This window comes from Anser cygnoides, chromosome 1 (assembly GCF_040182565.1).
Source record: "Anser cygnoides isolate HZ-2024a breed goose chromosome 1, Taihu_goose_T2T_genome, whole genome shotgun sequence".
NCBI classification, from domain to species: domain Eukaryota; kingdom Metazoa; phylum Chordata; class Aves; order Anseriformes; family Anatidae; genus Anser; species Anser cygnoides.
Window position 1 is genome coordinate 90,543,496 of NC_089873.1, and position 25,665 is coordinate 90,569,160.

Genomic DNA, 25,665 nt, shown 5'->3' on the forward strand with positions numbered 1-25,665 from the left:
AAAGAAAAAAAAAGACCTACCAAAAGCATCTAGACTGTAAAAAATAATGCACAAACCCAGGAATGCTATCTGGCATAAACATTTTTGTTCATTTTAAAATGGAGATTATAATTAGCATTATCATCTAGATGTTGTAAAAGCAGTCTTAAAACCAACTGCAGCGTGCCCCTTTGATAAATATTGTAGCATTCCATGACAGTTACTCTATTAACTTTGTTTTATTCTGCTTTACGCGAATAAATTCAGCACAACAGAAAATGAACAAAATTATAGAGTAAGCATTTCTTTACAAAGGGAAAAATATCTAATGGTGATCAAGCCATTTGAGAGAACTTCTCACAAATGGCCTGCATTTATGCTGACAGGACTGACAGAAATAAAACTCTGCCCATGAGGGGAATGATGCCGTTTCTAAGCTTTGAAAGCTAAAAAGAAAAAAAAAAAAAAGCTGAAGTATCTGCAATTCCAAATCCAAATACAATCTTTAAAGTCTGGGAATAGAAGCCAGAACCTGCTTTTTTTTTTTTTTATTGGAAACCACAGAAAACTGATACCCAACCTTCAGCAACCCATTACCAGTCAGTAAAATGACTGATGAGGCTAATGAAATATGTTTTTTTTTCCCTCAGTAATTATCATTATAAAAATGGAACAACAGCACTGCACTTATTTTACATTTAGCTGTGGTTTTTTTTATTGTTTCTATTTCAAAAGAAAGGAAAAAAGGCTCTCCCCCTCTCAATGATGACATCATGGAATCTTTGTTAATGTTAATGAGAAATTAGCACACTTTTCACTTTATGTTAAAAGCTATTTTTAAATTGCACCAAAATGCAGTATTGTTATGATCAAACCGAATTTTTCGAATGAATAGACAAGAGACTACAATTTTCAAATCAATATGTATAAAGAATATTCCAGTGCACCACATCTTAAAACCACATTTCTTTCTCGTAACAATGACTGACAACTTATAGCAAGAAAGTTGTAAATATAATTTTGAACTAACATTGCAATCTCAAACTTTTTCAAAGCATTTCTCCCATTTGTTCAGTCAACTCCAGCTAAATTTTTGCATTTAAACTTCCCTTTCAAATGCATGCTTAATGAAAGCAGCTGAGATTGAGCAAAAATCTAACAAAAGTCAAAGCCAGCTAAAGTATATCTGAACTACGTTCTTATTCTGGAATACTCGTGTACTGCTTCTGTAGGCATCGAAATTTTCATATATTCAGAAAGCAGGACTGATCAATGCTGTCTAACACTATTCATATAATTAACATAACCATCTCACATATCTCATAGCTTTAAATTACTACTAACAGCAGCTATCAGAAAGGGGAAAAAGTACGAAACAAATACTTTTTATTTTTCATCCATCACGTTCAGAGTTAGTGTAAAGGAAGCATCCACGGACTCAAGTATTCTGATTTGGGCTGTGAATCTGAATGAACAGATTTTAGTACAGGCAGATTTCTAAACACCTCTGCAAAGCTAAATCATTCACTTTATATCTTATGAATAAAAATATGTTCAAACAGTTTTATCAGTAGGAAAAAAAAGTCTGTAAAGGACAAAGAGCATTTTTGATTACAGGAAATCAGAGGTGAAAGGAAGAGTTTGTGAAAAGTAAAAAAACAATCCTTTAATACACTTTTATTATTCTGAAGAAAGAAGAATAAAATGAAAGGAATATACTTTCAATGTAAACCAAAAGCAGACATTTAAGTTAAAAAAAATCAGAATATATTAATGAAAAACATTTTCTCAATCAGTTATTCAGAGCAAGACGAAACAAAGTCGATGACTGACAAAAACAGAATTCCTAGTGGTTGGTTTGACTTTCAGTCACCAAAATAGTCTGCTTAAATTTCAGACCTGATACACAAGCCCTGAAAGGCAGAGTGACAGTAGGAAATACATGAAGTTGTAAGGAGACCAGACCTCAGGCAAAACATACATAAATCCTGGTTTTAACAGAATGTTAACAGAAGTACTAAGGAAATTCCACTGCTAACGAGTAGGAAAAAGAAAATGTATTACATGCCCATTTTCATTTTGGAAGCAAAGTACTTCTTTTTGCATTTTATAGAGATATTTTTCAGTTTCAATCTTTTGTCTTACACTGATTGTTTGATAATGTTTTTAGTACATTTTGAAACACATTTTCACTACTACCTTGTGAGTCTGGTAACACTCCCCACTTCAAATACAATATCACTTAAAAGTTGACAAGATTGGTGTCTCAGACAAAATATATATATGTGTGTGTGTGTGTGTATATATATATATATATATACATATACATACACACAAATGAAGATATCAATCAGTATTGAAAGAAAACTAGATTTAGGTGAGTTCACAGATTTTTGTATTTGTTGGCCAGTTTCAAGTACAACTTAAGGCTGAGCTGTCCTAAGATTCTGCAGGGGAGTGAAAATCAAGGACGTGTAAGGTAAAGAAACTTTCTGTGTACCCAGCTGAAGGGAGGGCTGAAGCATGACACCAGGAAACCCACCCGCAGTAAGGACCTACTGCTAGAAAAGCTTCAATCACAGGACGCAATGAACCACAAGACGCAAAGCTACAGGGAAACAAGCCTCATTATTTCCAGTACTCATGGAAGTACTTATTAATCTTGAAAACTTCTGTCATATAAACAGAAAAACTTTCTGTTCGTAATGACCTAAATAACTGATTCCTGAATGCAGTTTATCCAAGCGTACCTTAATCACAGGCAAAATGTAACTGTGACCAAATTTTTCTCTACCTTCATCTAGCCACAAGCAATAGCCAAATGCTTATTTATTGAGACTTTTCTTCGTCTGCAATATCACACAAAAAAGGGCCGAAAAGTTTTTACTGTGCCACACATTAGCAGACTATTGCATCCAGAACAAATGCAGCCAGGGAGACTCGCTTTGCTTTCGTGGGTAGGCAGTAACACAGTCTAATGTGACAAACTACTTTCAGGCTTTTGAAATGTAAGAAAGGAGACATTTTCCTCATTTGCACTTAAGATTTTTGATTCTAACCCAATTCTGGTTCATGGAAAAACTCTCATCAATCTCCATCATGCATGTTCTGGCCTTCCTCGCATAACACAAACTATTACAGAAACAGGGAATGTTATCCTTCCCTCCTCTAATACTTACTAAAGTTTCCATTACTGAGATCCACGTCTTGCTTTGTCCAAATGATCATGAGAGCAAGCACTAAGAAAGAGCAAATTATTCACACCAGATTTTCAAAACAGTTCAGTGTACAGTCAGCAGCTGAAATATGTGCCCCAAAGTTTACGATAATGAGCACACCCAGCTCTTGAGTCAGACGGATCTGAAGAAACTCAGGGACCTAAAAAACTTCTCTCATAATTAAAGGCTGTATCTTTGTTTCACAAGCAGTATTTTAAAATTTTGCTCACAATTTACTAACTGTGATCATGTATAGATAGGGTTTTGTTTGTTTTAAAATAATTATCTATTACTTGATAACAATAAATGCCAGAGCATTCTTTTCTCTAGCTACAAGGAAGAAATAAATAAATAAACATTTATTTTACTTTTCAACCAACTACCCAAAAAACAAGCACCCAAGAAATTTCAAGTCCATAAATACGTGATAAACATGTAAATATCAAGTCACAACTTGGGTGACAGCAGAACAATGCACTGCTATTATGTCAAAGACATTTTTCCAAACTTCCCAAAGAACACGGAGATAGATTCAAAGTACAAACATCTTTCTTACTAAAAAAAAAATCATACTGAAACCAATACAACGACTCACATGAATATGCAGAGCAGGATTTAGACTCTACTCTTTTTGTCCTGTATGAATTATCCATCACATTTCTATTGTGCATTATTAAAGTGACTTGCTTTTTTATCCTCCCAACCCCCACATCTGTGCTGCTGTAATTTACGTGAATTGCAGTTAATGATCACTTGCGTTATGCTTAATCAGCATATCAATAATATACTCTACACAGACTAAGTAGCTCTTCTTTCTTTCCCCTTTAATGAAACCTATAGAAATGGAACTGGTATTTGACTGATTGGCATTACAAAAAGGTTGCCTAGGCAGGTGCTGGAGATGGTAGTACAGGATACAGGCCTTGTGACTGCTGCCAATCATGCTCAAGCCTCAGCAAAGCCAGCTATTATATTCTTAATTGAGTATCTAGAGGGGCCGATGTTTGTTACTTAAGGGATTTTAACAAGCTTGACCAGATCGGTGTTCCTGACGCCAAGGCTGTGGCTGTGTGGGATGGTTCAAGGAGAGATCACATTCTTACGGGGTGATATTACTAAACCATGGACTAAAACACCGCCATCAGAGTGTTCTTATGTGGGACACGGAAATCGTTGAATACAAATGAGCTATAAATCTTAACATGAATATTCAGGAATTTCTGGAAAGCTGTTATTATATATACCCAAGTCAGACCGAAAAGAAGAAAGAATAGCCATAGAATGCAGAAAATGACAACCATCCAATCTGGGTCGTTTTGCCAGAAATCAATCAATATCATGTATAGATCAGATAGAATGATTAGCCTAATAAGAGGTTTATTAAACACTTGGGCTAGATTTTTTTTTTCTTTTTTTTTTTTCTGTACGTCAGCCTCCTCAACATATTGACATTTATGGCTTCAGATGAGAACACTGCTGCACGTTGAAGAAGAATTGGCACAACACCAATACTCTCATTTGTGAATCACAGCCTCAAGAGTAGCTCTATTACCTTTACCTTGTAAATCACCACTGTGCTATTAGCAATCTTTCAGTGTGATGTGACAACTTTATTATAATGTTTTTCCACTAAAGTTTAAGTTCATATTTTAGTTAGCTTGGAGACTGATGCAGACATATTTACCAGGTTTAATTAATTGACTATAAATAATGGGCTGTAAAAAGAAGATGTCTCTTTCTTATGATGTTCAGGTTGTCATCATTTTACAGAATAACGCCTATTCAGACAGGATACATGCTGGTGTTTTCATACTATATTTCATTACATTTCACTATGCAAGCTTAAAATTTCACACTACTTTGAGGGCTACAGTTTAGAGTCTTAGTTCTCTTACAAAAACACAGTACATGATCTATATCAATTTACTAGTAATTAATTTTAACTAGGAATTTCATTAACTTCTAAAAACATCGCTGAAATTCCATGATTTTCTTTGGCTTCAATATACATGGACATTACAGTAAACAGGAATGGCACGCACAGACACAAACAAGTTGTGCTGGATTTACCTGACACAAACTTGCAGAAGCTAATAAAATTGTTTTTAGAGAGCTGGAGACCCTTTCTGGTGGGGTAATGCAGCACATCTGTTTTTCTTATAGCCCCCAAGATACTGTATGTCATTCCCTACCAACTGCTTTAGGCATCCAAGGCAAGAGAGGCACAGCTGCAGGGAGCTGAGCAGTAGATCTGCACAGCTGCAAGGAGATGAGCAGAGCAGAAAAGTAAAGCAGAAGAGGGCAGGGCAGCTGAGAGAGAAACAAAAAGAAGATTTTGCAAAGGAAAAAAAAAGTGCAAGTGAAGACAAAATACTGATGAGCTTGAAATTGCTGGAGAGTTCCCTCTTGGACATCCTGTTTACAAAGGTTTCTTATTGGGAAAAGTCAGCAGGAACAGCCACTAGAAAGAAACTTGAACCCTCTTCCTACCTCTTCCCCTTGAGAATGGAACAATTTGTTCAGAGAGAGAGAGAGATCTACATATTAACTCAGAAAATAAACCAAGCCTTAATCCTTAAGTACTGCTAAACACCCACAGAACAATTTGTATCAATACGGCATGACTTTAATATTAAAAACTGAATCCCACAAGGCATATATACAGAAGTACTATTACTACCAATATCTGTAAAAGTAATAAAGGCCAAGTAACACCTTGCCCAAAGCTACAGAATAGTCAAAAAGTAAATGCTCACAATCCTACAAATAAGCAAACACCTGCCAACACTAAGAATTCAAAAAGAAGTTGGTTTGGAAAAGCAATGGACTCCTAGCTAGAAACTCCTTGCCCTTATCAAGACTAGAGACAACATTTCCCGAAGACTTACAAGGGGCAGTGTGCTCTGGCAGAGGTTTACTCATAGGGAAGGAGACTGGCTGAAAGATACACAAAAGCTTCTAGGAGTTGACATTGAAAGTTACGGACCTGAAGTAAGACTTCTCTAAGAAGAAGGAAACGAAGCACCATTGGGGTGGCACAAGTGAAAGGGCAGCAAGAGAAAAAGCCACAGGTCTTTGAGCGCCTTAGGGCTTCAGCCTACTAAGTAGGTTTTTTGTTCAGGGGACAAAATGTAGGAACTTGATTTTTCTTGCATATCTGTGCTATGCAACATAAAAATAAAGAATTATGTGGTGGTTTTTTGTTTGTTTGTTTGTTTTCCCTATGCACAAGCACACAGAGAAACAATAAGCTGGAGAGTGACTGGACGTCAGTGCCACCGGACAGCTACAAATTGATATTCAGACGGCAAAAATGGTGGCAAATGCTATCTAAAAATTACGGCATTAGCCAATGTGAAAGCATAGAGGCTCTAAAACGGCACTTTTCTAAACAGAATACCCAGTTTCTTTACTTCTGGATACAAGATAAACAAACAAACTCAAGAACATAAAACATTTCTTTCATTACATTCCAACTAATAAATAACAGTACCTGAACAATTCATCACCCAAGTTACCAAATGAGTACTTACATCACCCGCTTACGTCCACAAGTTTTTCACCTTCTGCTATTTCCATCTGAGTAAGTAATCAAGTAATACTATGAAACAGTTCCATGATATCTTTTAGAAGTACACACTGGAATAGAGGGAGGAATGGTGCTTAAAGACAACTTTTTTGTTCAATGCACCTTTTGCTTTCATTTTCTCCAATAAGCTCTTCATGGGGATTACGTGCATTGTGATATATGTTCTAAAGAAAAGGGAGCAGAACTTCATAAGCCTTATATTTCAAGTTCTGAGCAGACAATTTTTGAAGCTCCAAAGGTCCACAGCTATTGCACAGTGTCCTCTGAAGAGGAAACAATGGTTAAATAGCACATTGGTCTGTAGCACCACTTTTCCATTTCACAGTCTACTGAACTCACCCCATGTGACGGGTAGGAGATCCAGCCCAGCTCCCCTTGAATTGTTTTTGAATCCAGCAGATTAACTACAAAAAGACAAAATGAAGAAGAATGAGTTTCATTTGCCTCTGCCCAGTTAACCTCAGTTACCCATGCTAAAAGATGTGTTTATTTGAGGACCTTGTGAAGCAGTTGATTTGTTCAGGTGGCCTGGCAGATAGCTACAAAGAAGAAAAAGACAGACAAATGAAAAGGATTGCCTTGTTTATCTTAAAATGTGGTATGAACAGCAGACACGGGAACTTTTCAAAACAAAAAAGTGACAAAAATAAACAATGGATCTCTGTCCAAATTAATTACAGCAGGGGGTAGGAACAAAGCAGTTCCATCAGCTGCACAAACTACAGTGTTTTCCCCTTGGATGCCTGAAATTTGGGTCAATGCATCTAACCACATAGGTGAGATCTGAATATTTTAATCATTATTTGATTAAAAGCCTGTATTTGGCATATATAATTTTCTCAGAATGCAAGAATAAATAATGAATGCTGATTAAAGTCTTTCCTTTATCTCCTTCTTCCTTCTGATCTAATTTGTTCTCAGATTGTCTTGTAGTAGTGAACTGTTTTCTAAATGTCATGTGTAATACCGTAGATACAAAAGTAATTATTTACAATGCTTCAAGTTCAGACAAAGCTACTTAAAGAGCAGCATCAATTTGTATTTAATCTGGCCATTATCTTTTTTTTTTCTTCTTAAGAGGAATGTACCAATTTTCAGAGGAAGAATGAAGGTTTTATTTGTAAACAGTCCAACATAGACATTTTCCAGCCAATCCAACCACAGTGTTTTTATATCCATTTTAAAATGTGATGTAAAAAATAAATAAATAAATTGAAGGATATTCATCCTTGCTGCTTATGCATTTTTGCCGAACACAAAAAATAAATTCAGTTCCTTAACATGGTCATAGTCTCCAAGTGCTTAATCAAAAAGGTTCCTAATTAACCATTTATTACCATGAAGCAGAACAGGTGAGAACTGATAAAAAGCATCATGAAGAATCATCTCTATGAATGCAATCCACTGAGGTATTAGTATACAACACAACAACATTGCTTATGGTGCTCACAGAAAACAAAATAGATAATTTCCCTCATTTTCCTTTCCTATTCTTATCAATCTGCTAAATTGACCTATTTTTATTATATTGGCATTGACCTTTCAGTAGCTGTTTAATTTTGGTTATCACTTAAAAAACAAACAAAACATAACAGAGCTATCAAGGCTTTTTTTTTTTCCTCTCCTCTCCTGTTATTGGGATGTAAAGGAATACAGAAATATTGGGATACACAGTAGGGAAAAACAGGTATACAGTATTAGAAACCAGGCCTCGTCATCAACAACCACAAATACATGCATCTGCGTGTGTTGTGTGTATGTATATATATATGCACACATATATACATATGCAGTACTATACTACCATGAATGATCTGCTTTCTCATATGGGTGAAAAAAATTCCCCTGCAGTTATACAACACTTTAAAAGACAACAACAGCATTTTGCATTTTACCTACATCAATAACCAAAACATTTTTATTAATCTTACATAAAGAACATAGCCTGGCATTGTATTTGTTGACCTCCAATTTTCATCAACAATTCAGTTTTCAATCATCTACACAGTCAAAGAAATCAGTCTTTTATTGAGTGCATGGGGCCCTACGCAGACTATCATGAAGCAAGGTTTGCATCTATAAAAAGGAAATACTAATAAGAATTCAAAACGAAAAAGTGCAGTTCTGTGGGAATTTGTAATCACAAAAGCAAGATTATGGATCTCCTGGGATAAGACATACATTTGCTGTGCATCTGCAATACGTGGTGGTGAAGGAAGTATGACTTTTGAGGCAAATTACTTGGCAATATGTTGCTAAGGCAAATCACTCAGGAAAAAAACCTTAATATATTTATTTGTTAAGAATGAGCTTCTTGAAAACATGATTGCAGTCACCCTGAAATTTATGAATTTAGTCCAAATTCATCAGTCTCATCTGGAAGAATACACAGGAACAGAGTCACAGCCTGGTGCTAGTTCTCCTCTTGGGGCTTACCAAGCAACCTAGCAGTGAGAGCACACCCTTGAGGGACACAAGATCAGCACTCAACATCTCTGTCCACATCTCCCTGTGCCACCTCAACAATGTCAGAGCCCCGCTGCCTGCCTAGCTCTCAAAAAAGGTTCACCAGGTTGCCAAGTAATCTAACACTCGCACACATTAAATAAGGCTGGAGGGGCAGTTCAGTGGAAGCCACATGTGCCTGTGAAAGGATGGGGTTGGTTTAACACCAGTAGGTAGCGAAGCTCCACCACTGCCCCACAAGAGCTGGATGCCCCCACTATAGGGCTAGAGAGCAAGTCGTCATGCCCTTCCACCCCTCTAACAGGGGAAGCTTACAAGTGCACGGGACACAGACCGGCAACAAGCCCTCACTTCAGCAGACTTCCAGCTCAGAAGGTTTCAAAACCAGAAAACAAAATTCAAGCTCTTTCTTTTCACGGTTAAGGGCAAGGAGTCTAACCAGTCTTGCTCCCCAGCAAAGTAACTGAATCAGTAAGACAACTCCTTCAATCCTCCTTCCCAAAGCTGTTCTACTTGGGAACAAATCTTTTATAGCAAGAGCAATTTTTCGGCATCTCCTTCATTCCACCTTCCTCATCACATTCAAAGTGGCACCACTACACAAACTACTTTGCCATGTTCATACATATTTCACCACATTTTAAAAATACTAGTTCCAATTCCTTTGAGGGATGTGTGTGTGGATGTCACATCAAGAAATAGAAAAGACATGGGGAAACAAATACTCAATGAAAGAAGACATTGCTATAGTGACCCCCTAGATATCTGTCACGGCCTTGTACCTTTACTGTGTGCCTAGTGAAAACTGTATTTTAGGCAAGCAGAAACACACACTGAGTGCTCAAATTCTTTAGAATCCAAATGAAAATCATGCATACAATACTTTTTCTCTATTCGTTTTTTTTTAAAAAAAACTTTTCATCAAAAGTGTACAGTTTTTTAATAGCGTCTGAGATGCAAAATATTTTTCTTTTCAGGTTGACACCTGATAAAAATGACTCTGCCCTCCACCCCTCAAAAAAAGCTGTTGACACACGATTTTCCTGTGAGTTCAGGAGAAAGCTGTATGCCTCGATACAGAGCAAACAATACAGATCTTAGGGGCTGCAATATTCACGGTCCCTAGAGAAAATAACAGGGAACGGTAAAACGTTACCTTTTGACATTAGGTGTCATAAAAATACCTACTAATCCAGAAATTGAAGGAGAGAACAATTCCCTACACTAAAACTGAAGAATTGAAGAAGGAATGGATTAGATATTAGTTGTCTTAATTTTTTTTCAAGGATTTGTGGGATTAAGTGGAAAAAAGTAAAATATTACAGAAGCAAGTCATTCATAAAATTACTCATTTCAACATGTTTCAACTCTGATATATCCTCTCGTGTAACAAAAGGCAACATTTGATTCACAAAAGAGATCTTAGCAATTCATGAAAGGTAACATACACAGGTATTCTATCAGATCTTCACATCAGCAGGCACACACCAGCGTGACCCTGACAGATTTTTCCCCACACACAATTAAATTTAAATGAAAATGTTAATGTTTAAACATAGTACAGGTGCTGATAGCCATGTATTTATCAGATAAAAAAGAGAACTAGAGAGAAAGGAGTTGCAGCCTCTCTCTTGGCACTGTCCTCTGCTAGGTGCGTACCTCTAGCCATACTAACATGAATTGTAGGACTTAAGAAAAGTCCCAAAAAAGAGGTCAAACTATGCAATACATTTTCTTCCATCGCATATGTAACAACCAGGTACTCCAAAATACCTGGTCCAATGAAGCCCTTGGCTGTGTAAGCAATCATAACTACAGGTCATATACGGTCCTCACTTCAGAGTCTGATTACCCGCAGCTCTCATGCACTTGAATAGAATACTAGGGAACAGAAGAAGTGGAAAGTCCCAAAAATAAAATCAATAATTCTTTTTACTTCCTAATTATTGCCACTTTTGAGATGAGATTAGAAAAGTAGTTTTAGAGGTCAGGCCACATGAAAGAGAATCAGGACTTGCAGGCTCTTTCTGAAGGTTAAGTACCACATCCTTCCTCCCACAACTCAATTGCACTCCTTGTATTTCCTCCTCCGGCAAAAATGTGTGAGCATCACTCAGCTAACTCTTACAGAGACCCCTGAGGCTGACATGTTGATTACTAGGGTAATTCTTAAACTACCTGAACAGTTGTGTTGCTATCCCCAGCTCTTTTCCTATAGAGCATCTTGAGCATCACTGATTATGGTAAGGAGACGCAGAGGGATTCTCACAAAATAACATTAAAAAAAATCCAATGCTGTCTAACAATCTCAATGTACTGCATGGGTCCCATCACGTAAATAACACTCTTGAAAACTAGTGGTAGTTGTTGGCGGGGGATTTGCTATAGAGACATTGCAGTGCTGTACAAACTGAGCCACCACCCATTCTGGCTCTGGAAATGAGCAACTTGGCACTGCCACGCGTCAGCCTTGCTCGCCGTACTGCAGCTACTTCTGCCAAGCGGCAGCATACCGGCAGCGCGTCTATTAAGAACATGTGCTCTTCCTAGAAGCTCCCTCTCCTGCCTGACTCTTCTGGTCATCAAAACTTCACGAGACAGCATTTTTCATTTCCTCAACATGCACTTGTGCCAAGGGGGTAAAGATGAGCGCCTTCCCAGCAGCCAGAATAGGCAGCGGGATGCGAAACGCAGAGCTCGCTCACTCTTCTTCGTGGCATCAGGAAGACGACGAATGAGGGCTCGAATGGAATCTGACGTGCAGGCCCGCTCACACTATCTGAAATTGCTTCCAGTCTGAGAGTGATGGCAGAGGGCCTGACTCCAGGCTCACTAACAGCGGGCTTTATCAGAAGCGATGTCAGTGAAAGAAAAAGAACTGTAAAACTAACGAGATACCTGGATTCACGCTGAAGGCAGATCCAGAAACACATGGGGCAGTGGCTGGACAAGGAACTGAACACAGTATAAATACACTCCCAGTAAAAAAAAAATAAAAAAAAATAATAGATGTTGTGCTAGGTAGAATTATCCTGAGATAATCCTAACTACCTAAGACCTGGGGAGGAAAGCCTGCTAAGAGACAGCTTGCAATAGCGAAAGAAGATCCTACAATAACTTCCCCACAGGAATGTATTTCCAAATCCTATCCTATACACGGAAAATGCGTAACAATAGCCAATGAGGTAAAATATATAAAGCACTTTCTCAACTGATTAACATTTCCAATTAAAAGTTAAAAAAAAAAAGAATAAAAAAATCATGACTATTTTGTCTTTTCTTCTTTGGCATCGAACTGCCGGCTTAGAAATATGCTAGTTATTTAAAAATATGCTAACAAATGGGAAAATTTAAATTTGCTCCACAACCAAAAAAACGAGTGAATGCCCATAATTGAAATGTGTCATATAATTCTGAGCAGCAAAGAAAATACTTTGCGGCAGGAAGTTAGCCAGATCTTGGTTTTGGGGTGGGACAGAGTGGAGTCAGTGCAAACACAGATACATTTTTAGAAGGGGGGCCTTTTTACGGCAAAGAACACCAGCACCTGGATTTCCGTACACCTATGAGCACAGATCTGAGTACTCTCAACCCTCCCTTCTCCCAGTTAGTGGGGATAGTGAAAATAAGAAGGGCTGCAGCAGATCAGCTTTCGTTTATCATCTCTGGTTTATTCTGAGGCTTAGAGGCAACACCTACAGATAGACAGGCTAGGCCAATGTCTTGATGCACTTACCATAATTACCAACTAGGATCTTGCTGATAGAAAATCTGCTAAGGTATACCACAAAATCTTTGGAAAGAGGGAACAATTAAAATCAGCTGATGAGAAATGTCTCCACGAAGCAACACTAACCAATGCACTACTTTTCTCATGAAACAGTGTTCACCAATGAAGCCTGCTTCCAAGAAGCAGACCTGGGACCTGATTGCTCCTTGCTCATTAACAAAAAGTCAAGTCTCCTGTGATGTTATGGTCCTGCATTTCCCCTCAAGTGTTGCAATGAAGACGTAATTATTGCTACGAATGCTCAGAAGCAAATGACCTCAGCATAAAAGACCTGCTAGGAGCCCATGCACCAAGCTCTGCCTTTCCAGCTTTGTCTCCCCCAGCCTGGGGCACCCTAGGAAGCAAGGTGACACTAAGCTACATAGAGTAAGCGTCCTAAAAACAGCCAGGACTAAATCCTTTGTAACGCATACCCCATAGAAGCGCCAACAAAGCTTGGCCCACTTGCTAGACGATTCTTTTCCACATGTGAGATTTCTCAGGGAGATTTCTGGTACAACTCAAAGCCAGCCTATAGTCCTCTGAGAGGCACAACACTGTGAGGTCTGCACTTTCAACCTTTCTTGCCTATGCCATTATACTGTACAATGCAAATATGATTTTGAGCAGAACATTCCAAATTTGGCAACTGTCATGTTCAATCTGTGGTTAAACTGCTGACTGAAGAACTCCACCAGGGTGGGGGCAAGAGATGAACAAACAAGGGAAAACCAAAATGAATTTAAAAACAGTTGCACTAAAACTGAACTCAGGAATCTTCACAAAAGGCCACCGGATAGCCCAAGCCTCCCTTATTTTCAGTAAAATGTTCAGTAAATAATTTATAAACTACTTCCAAAATTAAAAGATGGTTAAAATTTTCAAATAAAAGACAAAAGACTAGCAATATGAATCAAGTTACCTTACTGATTATTTCACCTATAAAACGTAGAAGCCTTCTAGGTTAACTTGGATTATTTGATAAATTCTATTCTTACAGCAGTCGTCCTCAGCTCTACAAGAGGAAGAGTTTCATTTTCCTCCCAGATCTTGCTCTCTTCAAACGCACTCCTTAAGAGCATCTGAGGCCAGATCGGGGTGCCTCAGTTTTTCCATGGGTTGAATACTGACAAAGTCAAAACAGGAACTTGGTTGCAAGTTTTTTATAGAGGCTGCCATAAATGAGGGAAGACAGCACAGCAACAAGCAATACAGGAATAAACAACAGCACAGACTGCAAACACCAAATGGAGCAGATCAGGGAGGATCCATGACCGTGCAGCAACCCTCTCCCTACTTGCTACGCCCAGAGGAATCCCCATAGTGCTGCTGGAGGGAGACCAGCCGGCTCCTCGCTCACCTGCACTCAATGCTAAGGAGAAGCTCTCTGGTAGTCTTCCTCCTTTCACTAGGTGTGCAGCCTACAAACAGGAGAGGAACAATGCCACCCTAAGTCTCCTGAACATGACTATCGGGTCCAAAAATACAAGCCATGTAGGAAAGGTTTCAGAGAGCAAACAGGCAGAGGTACACTGTTCCTTAGCAGGCAAAACGGGAACAAATTTCACAGTAGAACAGAAAACTGCTGAGCATCGTGTTGCTGGAAACCTTGGGAGTGTTCAGGTAACACCAACAGCCTTTCCCCCCACCCTACCATTGAGGGAACTCGAGCAATAGTTAAGGCTGGGTAGCACAGGTAACAATCAACCTTACCCTGTACTCAACCTGCATCAAGTCTCCAGGTGTGCAGATGCACTCAAACCTCCTAACATCACACCTCAGGGAAGTCATTCTGGCTACTGTGAAGAGGAAACGACCTGCCATTTCTGCACAGATGACGACGTGTGAATTAGCAGCTCCTGCCACAGGAGTGGGGTGGCAAATCTGTACGCTGCTTTCCCTCTGAGTACCTGTCTGCATCATCTTGACAACTGCCCAGTTTGCAGGAGAACTTCTCGTGGATGAACACAGACAAAACAGATTTTATTTCTTTTTTATTAGTTTGAAACATGAGAGTCCTCTTGATATTGTTAAAGTGGTGTAAAGCTCAATTTCCAAGTATGCAAAAACATATGACTGGTGGGTTGGAATGCAATGTTTATCAAAAGGGCCTAATAAGGTTTTGGTTTTATTAGGCTATTTCCTGTAAGTTGATATGTGCCAGTTCTTTTCATTAAGACAAGGATATCAAAATTAAAAATGGATTAACCTAATGGGTTCCAAATTATTGTGTTGCTTTCATATCTTTGCATCCTGGTTTTTAAACCAATTCCAACTTTTTTTTTTTTAGTATCTCCTACAGGATATTACATAAACCCTTAGATATCTGAATTATTGTTCAACTGAACCTACATTCAAGTCCAAATGCTCTGAATCTCATTTTAATCTACTACTACAGTGTTAAATCTGACATGAGTGGAGCACAGCATTAAACACATAAACGCAAGATGAGGGCTACTGTGTTAAAAGGAAGTTTAAATGGCAAAACCTAAGTTCACCTTGCTCAAGAAAAAAAAAAAAAAGTTAGTGAGATTCGATTACCTAAACACAGACACCTCACCTTTTAGCAGCCCAGAATAAGCAGGTCTGTCTCTCATGGGATGTGAGAACAATCCTGTTGGGTTCCCCAAATCCTGAAGCACCATATGGCTATGTATAGGCAGCCCAAACCAAGAGTAAACATTACTAAAATCATTTTAACAAGCTCTGAAGCACTTCTCAAAAGGGCTTAAGCATATTGCACAACTCTTCCCTTGGGAAAAAAAAAATAATACTCAGTATTCACTAGTTTTGCAGAACTGAGCCCCTCTGAGGATCTCATACAGTTGAGGTCTACTGGAGTTTCACAAAGAACCACGTTTGGAAAGGCTTCTAGGAAATTAAAGAAAAAATATATATATGTTGCAACAGTGTCCGTGTTTATTTAAGGTGAACTGAGAGTTCAAAAAGTTGTTAGACATACTTAGTTTCTAGTTTAGACACCACAAAGTATCGCAAAAAAAATCTGACCACATGCAGCATCCATGACTAAAAAACCTTAAGAACTTCCCAGAAATTTTCCTGCAGTTCAAAGACTAAAAAACAAACGAAAACCAAACAGGAAATAATAGTTCATTGATGAGAAATTTTTTTTCAGACAGGGACTTGAGCACAAGTCCTGTGAATGACCACTCACGCATTTAAAAAAATGCTGTGATACCCCCAAAGTGAATCATCTGGCTGCATGCCAAACCTTAGGGGAAAAAACTGCTTTTAAGAAATTTCTCATATATTTTTTTTTCCCTGTGCCCCATATATATATATATATAGTTTTGTTGTTAGGTTCAAAATACAGAAATCAAGATTTAATAAAAAAAAAGTTTATGAAAATCCTGAAATACTACATGTAGAAAGAAACCTACTCAGGTATGCCCTGATTGAGTTTTGTCAACCTTTTCTTCTCTGCTCGCAGAAATCGAGGGCTCCAGCTTGCCCAGGCTACAAAATGTTTGGGTCCTTCCATAGCCACTCCACAGATAAAATAAACCCACAGAACAAATGACTAAACATCTCGGTGCAAACTGGGGGAGTAAAATGCCAATAGCATAAGAAATCTCCTTGAGTGTCACGCTGAGAAAATCAAGATGCTAAAACCAGTTCTATTTTCCAATACAGTGATGTCACCAACATGATATTTTCATTGTTTGCCAGGTTAACAGAATTTATGGAGGTAATTAATGCAGAACATGTGTGCTGAGCTATCCATATGAAAAATGGAATTGCCCCTGACTTCATTTGCTGCCTTTGCAACCAAAACCCTGCTAACATCTTTTTTCACTATTTCCATATGTGAGAAATACAAATATTTATAACAAAGGTAAATGCTTAAATGACTCTTCTATTCCCATCTACCCATAAGCCAGTTTTTCAGGCCCCCGTTTTCTGCTTATTCTTCCACTTCCATTACCTTCCCACAAACAGCTCAGGTTTCCATTAAGTTGCACAAACTAAGCATGTGCCTTTTCTCCAGAATTGGTTTTCTCGGTTAGAATGGAAAACTTCTCCTACAGTTTCTTGAACAGCCTGTCCAGCTTTAACGTGGCTTTCGGGATCAATGCAACCAACTAATTAGGGAAAAGGCATCGTCCTTAAACGTATAGTTCTGTACCTTTTCTCTGTGCACCTGCAGGACTGCAGCATCTCCCTTCTCCCAGTAAACATAATTTGGTAAGAAGGAATGGACACGTGGTTCTCAGAGTTAGTGGGGAAGGAAAAGATGTTTGCCACTTTCTACTCTGCATGGCTCAATGTCAAATTATGGGAGGGCAGGGAAAGAAGAAAAAACACATGCATATGAGAAAGGCTCATGGCACTGTGCACAGGTAAGGTGAGAACAAAGGAGACCAATGAGGTTTCCCTACAGCTGGGTTACCCCTAAACAGTTTGGGTGACCATATTACATCTTCCATAGCTGTAACATTCTTCTCCAGGAAAACTGACCTCTCACCATTACCTAAGACATTTGCTCTCTGAGATAAATTATATGTGGCAGACAAGTTTTTGCAGGATAGGGCCCTAGCATTCTTTGAACATGTTTCGATGTACGTGTCTGTGTCACGAACATTACAGCTGGACAGACAGATATTGCCTTTTCTTTTTTTTTTTTTTTTTTAAAAGAAAAAAGAGAAGCACCATTACAAAAAAAAGATTAAATGGAATGGTAAAAATGCCTCTGCCCCTCCTAAATTGCAGTCTCTGTTGAAATTCACCACTGGTAAATCACAGTCATGAAGCTTACTAATGTAAACAAAGCTTAGACTTTCAGGGAGGCAAGGAATTTCTTAATTTGTGCTTTGCTCAGTGTTCAAATCATTGTCAGCCCTGAATTCTGGGTTTCTAACTCTGTTAATAATTGGAGAAAATTTGGGTTTGGGTCTGATTTTCCTGCGATTCAGATCAAGCTTTCACTTCATGCCTGTCTACATCTCTTCTTCCTCAATCCTTCCCTCCACTCTAAAAGCGAGCTCTTAACAAGCCTTTGCCCCTCAAAAAAAGCAAAAGTCCTCTAGGTGCTTTCTAGCTTCTCAACAACTAAATCAAGAAACACAATGTCACTGTTTGTTATTTGTTACTGCAAAGTTTCTGGGATGACTACCATGGACCAGAAGGTTTTTTTGTGTTTTAATTATTATTTATTTAAACAGGAACTCTTCACTGTAGATTTTCCAAAAACAATCTCCTTCCCGAGTCACAATTTTAAAAGATTTTTTTTTTATTTGAAATTATTGTACTCATATGTATGGCAGCTGTGCTTGAGGAGTTTTTTCACTATCATTATTAATAATAATAAATTTTAAAAACCACATCAACAACAGATCAATGCAACATGAACTTTTCCATCCAAATAGAGATATAAAAATGGTATGAGAAAGAAGCTGGCAAAAAAAAAGAAATCACCATTCCCGTAGCATATGACACTAAACTGCCCTGACTGAACCTTACTATTCATCCTATTGTTCCCCTAATTGCTAGGAAGTTTCAGCCACTGTTCCTTCGCTCTGCTATTATTCTTTCATCAATATTTTTCAGTAGATTAATGGGATTTTCCTCCATATTTTGCCTGGAACAGCAGGATGCAGTACTTTACAAAAAAAAAAAAAGGAGCGTGGTGCTTAAGTTTCTGCTTACAGTGTGTCTGGTTTAATAATGTCTCTGCAAATTTAAGACTGTACGCTCTGGCGTTTCATTCATTCCGCCCGGCACTCTCACAGGCTGCAACTCTTTTGTCACTGTCCTAAGATTTCTTTCAGGCAGGATTATCTCTATTTCTATATCTTTATTTCTTCCATTCATTCGCAGCAGAAATTTCAAAGGAATCTTCAGTCCAAGGGACTGAATTTCAATTTTACATCAGTTTCACACTGCAAAAGAAGTCCTTGTGCTAGGAGTTATCAAGCACCTAAAATCTAAGAAGAACAAGACGACCAGTGGGGAATACGGTCCTAACCCAGCAAATTACTGCCATGTTCTGTTTCCAGAATTACACCACCGGGAGTTCACATCTCATCTTCTGAATTAAACTATTCCCCACTGAGCTTTGTTTCTTACATAGAACAGTTTAAACATCAAAAAAAAGTAAAATAAAACCTTCTACTATAAAAGTTCATGGAAATAAGAAAGGCTACATCACTAAAATGATTTTTAGTAAAACATGATTTTTAGTAAAACTTAGGAGTCACATGCATTTGTATACAAAATCTTGCATTTCACCGTATAAGTTCTTATTGCAAGTTTTTATCTCCCTCATAAATATATGTTCAACTATTTTCGACAATGCTTCAACAAATTAGGCTCCTTTTCATAAGAAAGCAAATGATTAAAAAAATAAAAGGGGAAAGGGGAAAAAAGAATCCCTACATTTCACTACAGAAAAGCAACTCTTTAGATGCTGGAAGTATCTACTAGAAAGGTGATGGGAAGAGATGCCTCTACCCCACCTCTTAAGTTTTACCTAACACTTCTGGAAAGGTCCAGTCAATTTTACACCTTAGGGTATCAATCTGACCTTTTGGGGTTTCAGTATGAGCTCCACTGAGCACAGCTTTGACCTTCAACAAAAAATAAGGATACAGTTCCATCTCCAGTTATTATTAGTAGTATTTATATATTTATTTGTTTATAAGAAAAACCAAACAGCAGCTACAAAGCAGTGGTACCTCTACAAATCACAGGTAGCCCATGGAGCTAACACAGGCTCTGCACAAAAAGCGACCAACTATACTGTTGGATTCGGTAACAGCTCTGTAGTGACCCTCACTGGTGATAAAATCCAGAGCTCTGAAAACAAGGAAATGAACACCTGCATCTGTATTTCCAAACTTTCATCGGGTGGGGATTACAAGAACAAGAGCTGTTACACGCACTCCTGGAGGAAAACTTACAAGTTCTGAAACAAAATCAAAAGTAAGTCTACTAATAGCAATTAGCTTAACTCCTGCAGATAAAAATAGTAATAATAATAAAACTAATTTGCATGTTTTTCCAGACAGGAATGAAAAATTTAAGTTCCATCAGAACGCACTCCCAGTTTGCAAAGATTTCTTGTAAACAACTGTTAAACTTCGCGTGCCTACTATCTGCGCAGTGGTTTTCATTCCGGTAGCGCCCCAAAGCCTGACTTCCTATGGCTGAAAGTACAGAAGAGAGTTTTAATGAGCATCTATGATTTGACTGGTTCGTTGGGTAGCAAATATGTTGCATCCAAACTAACTGCAATAACAATTGCTGTGTCCAATTTGAACATCTCCCTGTTTCAAACATCTGCTTTAAGTTTGCTATAGGCAATACGGTGATTTTTCTTTTTAGTACACTGTATTGAAATCAAGGGTAAAGTGAAGACAAATTTCAGCAATAAACAGAAAAGAAACTAAATTATTCCATGTGTGAGAGTCAGGTATCAAAAATACCGAGATAAAATGAGGAATTTGCTCAACTTCCTTCTCCTTTTGCACAGCTTTTTAAAAACATCACGGTGTGAATTTTAAAGCACGTTCATTATTTGTCTGATCATACAGCTTAGGATGAAGCACAGCAGCTTTGAGTATATACAGCTGTACGAAAAACAGCTCTCTAGACCCACACGAGTTTGAGCTTTCTGAAATTAAATTTTAAGTGGCATCATATTCAGATTTCTAAGCCTACTTTTGATTTCTTTTACCGATAAACACTCAACAGCGAGCTATAAGAACCACGAGGAATTGTGTCATGATACATGAAGACTTATCCTGACCTAATGATACCTGACACACAGTAAGGCAAGATTTGTAAAAAGCATTTCCCTGTGCAATCCCTTTTGATCCTACTGAGAAGTTTCCAATATTTCCAGCCTTTCCCAAAATGATATGCGAAAGTTGGTCGGGCATTTTGCTCCACAGGCAAACACTGAATTTCTCAAAAACATGCCAACAGCTGTCACAAGGCACACTAAGTTGTCTTGAGTGACTGTAAGTGTTAACAGATAAAATGGTAAATTTAAGTGTACACAGTTCTGAGACGATAATGAACAAATAAAAGATGAAACCACATCTCCAAAGCCAGCACAGACTGAAAACAGCGGCTGATTGGAACCTTCTTGCTGTTAACCAAAACAGACACTATTTGAAACCAAGTACGATAAGCAGATTTACCGTATTGATCTTTTGGTAGCTCTGTTCGCAAGAAATTAATTTTATGCTAGATTGAGAGGTTACAAGAAGTTTCCTGTCGGCACAGTCAAAATATTATTGAAGCAATTCAGGTTGTCAGTAAAAGCTTAAACAAATTTGCTGATAATCCTGTTAATGACCTAGGTCAAGTGTTAACTGTTGTGGGTTATAAAACAGTGAAATTAAGGTTGCTGGTACCCTCGGGCAGGCAATATAGTTACCGAAGAGACTGAGGAAAAATTATTAAATTACTGAATGATATAGCTCATTCAATTTCTCAATACCATAGGAATTATTCAAAGAGAAATTGCGTCCTTCTAAGAAGAAACCCACAATCCTCCCCAAGTGAAAAATATTGACTGGAACGGAATAGCAGAACATGTGGTTTCTCCACATACACAGGGTTCTGCTTGTGACTCCAAAACCCGAAAAATTAGACGTTAAATCTTCCTGACATTTTCCTTCCTCTCAGAAAATGGCACACACTTTGCCACTGTACACAGATAAGTCTGAACTTTACAGAACCTTCTTGAACCTCCGTGATTACGTAGGTAAAAGGCACGCAGCTTTGCAATGAGCACAGCAGAGAGTTTAAAAATAAACTCAGCGGAAAATTTTATGTTTCAGCAAGAAAAAACTCCAAACTTTTCTGGGATGAAGCAAATTAATAAACAATTATATATATATATATATATATTATATATATATATATATATCTCCAAGATATATATTAAAAAAAAAGGGGGGGGGGATGATGGACTGCACTTGATAACACAAAGTGAAGTAATCGACAACTTGCCTTCAGCCCCCCCCCCTTGCATCCTTTTCTCCCTTCCCATCCACTTCCACTACAGAAGCATCAGTTCTGGTTCAAATGCTTGTCAGCTTTAGTATTAACTACAAGCGTTAACTGAAGATGTTTTTTAAAAACAGAAGTAACTCTTTCAATCCAAATAAATTTAGGAAATATTACCAGGAGCCCTGAAGGCAGTCCTGTAACATATCTATTGCTACATTCACATCCCCCAGAAGTTACACAAAGCTACATAAACGCACCAAAAATACACTTCATTCTTTGTTAAAACAATCCATGAGATTTTCAACAGTAGCTTTATATTAAAGTGCATGAAGAAAATGCACATATTCTTATCCATAAGCCTATATTAACAATCTCCATTCAAAAAATATATTTTAACTTCTCAGCGGTAGAGAAAGAAAACTTTTCTAAATACCCCACAGAAATACAGTAACGCCTAAGTTCAGCTTTGGGAAAAAAATAACGGTAACAGCAGCAGTGAAAAAAGTGTAGCAAGAAAAACATCATTTAAAAGAAGAAAATCTTTTGATGCTATTTAATGCTTCAAGCTAATGCCTGATTACCAAACAAACTAGCGTCAGCAAATTCTAATTTGGATTTTCTCAATTCATATCATCAGCCTAAGAACACTGCAAATGAAGTAATTACTGAGCTTCCCATAGTGGAAATAATTAAAACACTGATGTTGGTCGCATTTTTAAAAGAAACTGGGGATGTTCCTTTTTTTTTTTTTTAAATGAGTAGTAAAACACATACTTCAGAAAAAGTAAGCATGCAAAAGCAGGTTACTGTCCAGTATTTGTATCTACGTTGTGCCTTTTCACTAAACATTTTCAAAATGCTACCCTTATTTTACAAGTTTTTGAAGCTGAAAATAGAGAATAGGAGCAGCATCTACTGAATTCTGACTCAGAAAAGATGCTTAATGTGCTTTCTATGTGATACTGATTTTTTTCTTCCTTTTCCAATTCTCAGTGATTTTAAACAAAGAAACAAAAAGCATCTTTTGCAAACCTGAAGGGTCTAATATCTTTTTTGCATAATTAGTCTCAGCTTTCAGACTGCGTCTGCCTGCCACTGCCGTGGAGGCAGAGCTGCTCTGCTGACTGACTGAACTACACACGTTTCCAAAAAGCTTTTAATCATAGGGCAAGAGTAACCCCTACTACCGCTCGCGTTTTCATTTCCGAAAACGATTTGTGAAGGATGACAATAGGTACAAAATAGCGTGTATATGGAGGCTTAAGAGCTAACCAACTATTAAAAGTAACCTGGGAAGCAATGCCTACGTAAAATAAATTTACATCAAACGTACAAGCAGATGCCACGTTATTCTTCTGGCACGGTGGTGCCACAGCTTCTTCTCAGCGAAGAAAACAACGATTTCAGATTACCCAGGATTTGTGGAGTTTAAATCTTCCCTTATTTGATGCGATTGTTAATTCCTTTCGGAAATCATTTCGAGTGGCTACCTCACTGCCGTATCCCGCCAACAGCCCCAACACCAGAACGCACTCAGCATCATTCGCAGGGGAGCAAGGCTAATTGTAACGGCGTCTCTGCCCACTGCCCTGCGGATGCTGCAAGCGAAGCAGGTGCTAGCTCTACGTGCCGGGCTGACACCCCAAATTCCTCGCACCCCCTGGATGTGTCCCCAAAGCGGGCTGCAGCGGATACCCGCTGGCACCGGCTGCGGGAGGGGGCAGAGGGGGCTCTGCTCTTCTTCTCCGCGGGGAAGGGGCAACCTTACCTTTTCCAAAAAAAAAGTATCTCAGTTACTTTTTTTAAACGGCCGTCGTGATTTCTCCCTGACACCTACCACGCGTCCTCACCAAATGCCAGCTCGGAGACCGCCGCAGCGGAGGAGAACAAAACGCTGCCCAAAACTGGGGCGCAGGCACGGTTTGACCGGGATCCCAAACCCACACCCAAACGCTCCGGCACCCCAGGCGGGTCGGGGCAGGGCAGCGGGGCCGCTTTTTAGCTCCGACTGAAACTTTGGCAGCACCAAATATCGCCGCAGCCCCCACCACCGCCGGCCCGGAGGTAATTAGGGCGAGCCCCGGGGCTTGCTCGTTAGGGCGCGCCCCCGGCAGCAGGGACCGAGCACCTTAAGGAGGGAAAAGGAAAAACAAAAATAATAATAATAAAAAAAAAAATAAAATAAGAGGAACGAGATAGGGGAAAAGAAGGGGAGGAAGGAGGGGAGAAAAAGGGAAGAAAAGGGGGAGAAAAGGGGGATAAGGGGAGCGCTCCCCCCCCCGCCGCTCACCTTCGTTGCCGGGGCGGGCGCTCAGACGCCCGGCGGCGCCGAGGGCAGCAGCGCAGAGCAGCGGCAGCAGCGGCGGCAGGCGGCGGCGGTCCATGTCGGCGGGGCGGCAGCGCGCAGGCAGAGCCGCATGTCTCCGCGCCGCATGCCACCTCCGCTCCGCGCCCGCTCCGCGCCGCGCCGCCGCCGCCGGCACCGGGACCATGCCCCGCGCCCGCCCGCCCGCCTTCGCGCTGCGCCCGGGAGGGGCCGCCCCCGCCCGGCCCCGCCGCCGCCGCCGCCCCGGGTCCTAGCGCCGCCCCCGTGCCGCCGGTGTGCTCGGGCCGCCGCAGGCCGCGGGGCGGACGGAGGGGGCTTCACGCCTCGCCCCCCGAGGGTCGAGTACTGCAGCGATGCCACAGCCTCAGCTCATGCAGAGGGGTCCCTCAGCGCGGGGGTCTTCTTCTCCCAAGCCACCCGTCGCGAGGAGCCAGGCTCGGCAGAAAGAGCCAGGCACCGTGGTTCTGTGGAAACAGGAAAATATTTCAATAATATTAAAGTCAGATCAATATTCTGCCCCGAACCGCAGCTCAGCGTCCATGTAGGATGAGGTGCTACGAGCTGGGAAGGAGAGAGCTGTGGGCAAGGGCTGTAGGACCACCAAACGACCAAGTGACTTCTAACTTCCTTGCCACCACAGGAACCAGACCCCCACCACATCTCACAACCCAGTAGTGTTGAACACCCAAACAACTGAATGTGAAAAAGGATTGTCCTGTGTCCCCTCCGGGACACCACTACCAGTGGGACAGCTGAGGCTGCCTCAGGAGAATCAGAGAATCATTAAGGTTGGAAAAGACCTCCAAGATGATCTGGTCCAACCATCACCCTACCACCAATGTCACCCACTAAATCATGTCCCGAAGCGCCAGGTCCAACCTTTCCTTAAAACCCCCAGGGACGGTGACGCCACCACTTCCCTGGGCAACCCATTCTAATGCTGAACTATGCTTTCTGAGAAGAAACGTCTCCTAATTTCCAACCTAAACCTCCCCTGGTGCAACTTGAGGCCATTCCCTCTAGTCCTATTGATGGTTACCTGTGAGAAGAGGCCAACCCGCAGCTCCCCACACCTTCCTTTCAGGTAGTTGTAGAGAGCAATGAGGTCTCCCCTGAGCCTCCTCTTCCCCAAGACCAAACCACCCCAGGTCCCTCAGTCACTTCTCACAGGACTTGTGTTCCAGGCCCTTCACCAGCTTCGTTGCCCTTCTCTGGACACGCTCAAGCACCTCGATGTCCTTCTTGTAGTGAGGGGCCCAAAACTGAAGGCAGCACTCGAGGTGCAGCCTCACCAGAGCAGAGTACAGGGGGATGATCACCTCCCTGGTCCTGCTGG

The 25,665-nt window shown here is 39.9% G+C and overlaps 1 protein-coding gene across 2 annotated transcripts in view; it reads right to left on the bottom strand.

Annotated features, from left to right (window-relative positions):
- EPHA3 (EPH receptor A3) overlaps positions 1-24,517 on the bottom strand; it is a 218,160-nt gene extending 193,643 nt beyond the window's left edge. The window contains exons 1-2 of one of the 2 annotated variants that reach the window (XM_048071647.2): positions 24,294-24,517; positions 7,126-7,190 (exon numbers count right to left, since the gene is read on the bottom strand). In XM_048071647.2, coding sequence (XP_047927604.2) covers positions 7,126-7,190; positions 24,294-24,495 — 267 coding nt within the window. In that variant the 5' untranslated portion in view covers positions 24,496-24,517. The remainder of the gene's footprint in view (positions 1-7,125; positions 7,191-24,293) is intronic. The other variant, XM_048071646.2, reaches the window with a different exon arrangement.
- Positions 24,518-25,665: the final 1,148 nt, after the last annotated feature.